The sequence below is a fragment of the Lucilia cuprina genome, chromosome 2 (assembly GCF_022045245.1).
Source record: "Lucilia cuprina isolate Lc7/37 chromosome 2, ASM2204524v1, whole genome shotgun sequence".
Taxonomy (NCBI): Eukaryota; Metazoa; Arthropoda; class Insecta; order Diptera; family Calliphoridae; genus Lucilia; species Lucilia cuprina.
In genome coordinates this window covers 64,361,798-64,365,264 of record NC_060950.1, presented here as the reverse complement: position 1 = coordinate 64,365,264, position 3,467 = coordinate 64,361,798, and the positions used below count along the sequence as shown (strand labels likewise).

At 24.6% G+C, this 3,467-nt stretch overlaps 2 protein-coding genes across 2 annotated transcripts; both read right to left on the bottom strand.

The window, feature by feature from the left end:
• Nucleotides 1-342: 342 nt before the first annotated feature.
• Nucleotides 343-1,046, bottom strand: LOC124421122. The gene is made up of 2 exons (XM_046955943.1): nt 996-1,046; nt 343-936 (listed from the first exon to the last, which is right to left on the bottom strand). Exons 1-2 carry the CDS (start codon nt 1,044-1,046, stop codon nt 391-393), a joined length of 597 nt encoding a protein of 198 aa, XP_046811899.1. The 3' UTR covers nt 343-390.
• A 1,121-nt stretch (nt 1,047-2,167) lies between these two features.
• LOC124419696 lies at nt 2,168-2,910 on the bottom strand. The gene is made up of 2 exons (XM_046950058.1): nt 2,825-2,910; nt 2,168-2,756 (listed from the first exon to the last, which is right to left on the bottom strand). Exons 1-2 carry the CDS (start codon nt 2,873-2,875, stop codon nt 2,211-2,213), a joined length of 597 nt encoding a protein of 198 aa, XP_046806014.1. The 5' UTR covers nt 2,876-2,910; the 3' UTR covers nt 2,168-2,210.
• Between the last annotated feature and the right edge of the window lie 557 nt (nt 2,911-3,467).

Sequence of the window (3,467 nt, the reverse complement as noted above, 5' to 3'; positions counted from 1 at the left end):
AAAGAGACTTTTTCTATAGAAAAAGTGTCTCTATTAAAGAGACTTTTTCTATAGAAAAAGTGTCTCTATTAAAGAGACTTTTTCTATAGAAAAAGTGTCTCTATTAAAATAGACTTTTTCTATAGAAAAAGTGTCTCTATTAAAGAGATTTAAAAGAGACTTCTTCTATAGAAAAAGCGTTTCTATTAAAAAAACTTATTCTATAGAAAAAGTGTCTCTATTAAAGAGATCTTTTCTATTGAAAAAATGCCTCTATTAAAAAGACTTTCCTATAGCAAATGTGTCTTTATTAAAGAGACCTTTTCTATAGAAAATGAAAAATATTAAGTTTTTGAGCCAAAAAATATCTTAAAATTTTATTTTTCTTTGCAATTTTTTTTCACAAAATCTCTAATTAAAAGCCATTTGTAAAAGCAATACAAAAACCATAATTTGTTCCTCATAGTCTTCCAAACTTTTAAAATGTTTATACCACTCTAGTAACGGTTCGTCGAGATGCATTTTGTTGGCTTCAAATTTATTTTCAAAATCTTTAATAAATATTTTCAAATCCATTTCATAGTCGTCATTCAATTCTTGACATTTGTATTTTTTCAAAATTTCCACTATAATTTTAGTTTCTGGTGTTAATTGTTTCTCTGTGAGATTTAAATAATATTCAACAACTTCCACGAAATCATTGATTGACATAATATTTGCAATAAATGTTAAATCGTTGTTATAGTTTTCTATTAAATTGTTGATATTTTCTTTGAAATTGAAAATTTCTTGTTGAATTGGAAATTCTAAAGATTTGTCATTTAGCATATGTTTAGCAGTGTTAGCATATTTATACATATGCTTTTGAATCATAACCTCTAAATTATCAAGAACGTAGTCCCCAAGATTGTGTTTTGTTGTGCGACTAAAATCATCTATAAGTTCAGTGTAGCTGGACTGTAATTATATTATTTATTTTTTTAATTAGGAAATATTTTAATTTTGTTTTAACTAACCTTTATTACAAACAATACAACAAACAAGTTTAATATTTTATTATCTGACATTGTTTGTAACACTTGAAACTATGTTTGTTTTTTCCGGAACACTTCTATATATAACTGAGCACTATTTTAGATATTTATCTTAAATTTAATAGAACAAAGAACAAACTAAATATGAATTTTGATAAATAGAAACAATTATTGAGTGATTTTGAAATGACATCACAATGTTTACCTGTGTAATTAAGTAAAAATTAATAATATGTTATTTAAACTGTATATAATGAGTTCCTCGATGAAATCTACCAGATTTTCCCCTTCTGGGTTGAAGAATTTATATTCCTTACGGCAGTTTTCAAAAGAAAAGTTTCTCTGATTAATAGAGAAGGAAATAATGTATGGTATTAAGACTAACTAATTAACTAACTAACTAACTAAGTAACTAACTAATAAGTAACTATCTATCTATCTATCTATCTATCTATCTATCTATCTATCTATCTATCTATCTATCTATCTTTCTATCTATCTATCTATCTATCTATCTATCTATCTATCTATCTATCTATCTATCTATCTATCTATCTATCTATCTATCTATCTATCTATCTATCTAAAAACGCGTTTCTTATAATAAGACTTTTTCCATAGAATAGATGTCTCTTATAAATTGAGATTTCTTATAGAAAATGTAAATCTCACAAAGATAAAGAGATAAAGATAAAGGTGTCTCTTATAAAGAGACTTTTTCTATAGAAAAAGTGTCTCTTATAAAGAGACTTTTTCTATAGAAAAAGTGTCTCTTATAAAGAGACTTTTTCTATAGAAAAAGTGTCTATGTTTAAGAGACATCTTCTATAGAAAAAGTGTCTCTGTTTAAAAGACTTTTTCTATAGAAAAAGTGTCTCTGTCTAAAAGACTTTTTCTATAGAAATAGTGTCTCTGTTTAAAAGACTTTTTCTATAAAAAAAGTGTCTATGTTTAAGAGACTTTTTCTATAGAAAAAATGTCTCTGTTTAAAAGACTTTTTCTATAGAAATATGTCTCTGTTTAAAAGACTTTTTCTATAGAAAGTCTCTTTTTATAGAAAGATACTTTTGTGTAAAGAGACTTTTTGATAGAAAAATTTCTATTATTAAGAGATAAAAAGAGAGTTTTTCTATATTAATTATTTTATGATTTTTCCTTAAAAATTTATTCATTTTCTTCTTTCAAAAATTCATAAAATTAAATATATTCTGCAAGTTTTCTCAAATCCATTAATTGTTCTCCTTCTTCTTCTATATTTGAAAACCTTTCATACCACTCCAATAAGGGTTTATCCAGGTAATCTTTATTTTCTTCGAACTTCATTTTGAAACCATCAATAAAGATTTTTATATTATTTTTACATTCTTCTTCCAATTCTTGATATTTGTATTTTTCCAAAAGTTCCACTATAAATTTGAATTCCGACGTTAGTTGTTCATCCGTAAGTTGAAAATAATATAAAATACTTTCCACAAAATGTTTGGTTTTGTATAGAATTACTTCAAATGGTGAATTCATATTATAGCTCTCTATATAATTATTGATATTTTGTTTAAATTCTAAAATATCTGCTTCATTGTGCAATTCTAAAGATTCGTCCTTTTGTATCTGATGACTAAGATCAACAATTGTTTCGATATATTTTTCACCCATAATCCTTATGTTATCAAAAACGTAATTGAAAAGCTCTTCTTTAGCTGTTATATATCTATTGTAATCTTCTAGGGGTTTGGTGGAACATTTCTGTAAATGTAAATATTAGTTTTAATATTATTAGCTTTTACTTCTAATATAGTTTTGTTTCGAAAGACCTGTATTATCAGCAAGACCATAAAAATATTGATAATTTTATAAATTAACATTTCTTGTTGATGTTTAAATAAATATTTTAAAAAATCAACTGCAAGAATCTGGTCGTTAGTTTATGTAAATATATAAAAATCCACATTATATAGGAAGTTAAAAAAAACAACTTTAAACTATATATAGTCTTCAATTATAAAATGAAATTTAATAACATGTTCGATACTAAATATATCGACAAAATCGATAACATTAACCCTTTGAGTGTTCATTACCAAATTTTATGAAAGATAAAAGACACACAATTTCTATACAAAAAGTATTATTTTTAAGACACTTCTTCTTTTGAAAAGGTATCTTTACAAGCGACACTTTTTCTACAGAAAAAGTATCTTTACAAGATATAAGAGACACTTTTTCTATAGAAAAAGTCTCTTTATAATAGACACTTTTTCTATAGAAAAAGTCTATTTATAAGGGCACTTTTTCTATAGATAATATCTCTTTATAAGAGACACTTTTTCTATAGAAAAAGACTCTTTATAAGAGACACTTTTTCTATAGAAAAAGTCTCTTTTTAAGAGACACTTTTTCTATAGAAAAAGTCTCTTTTTAAGAGACACTTTTTCTATAGAAAAAGTCTCTTTTTAA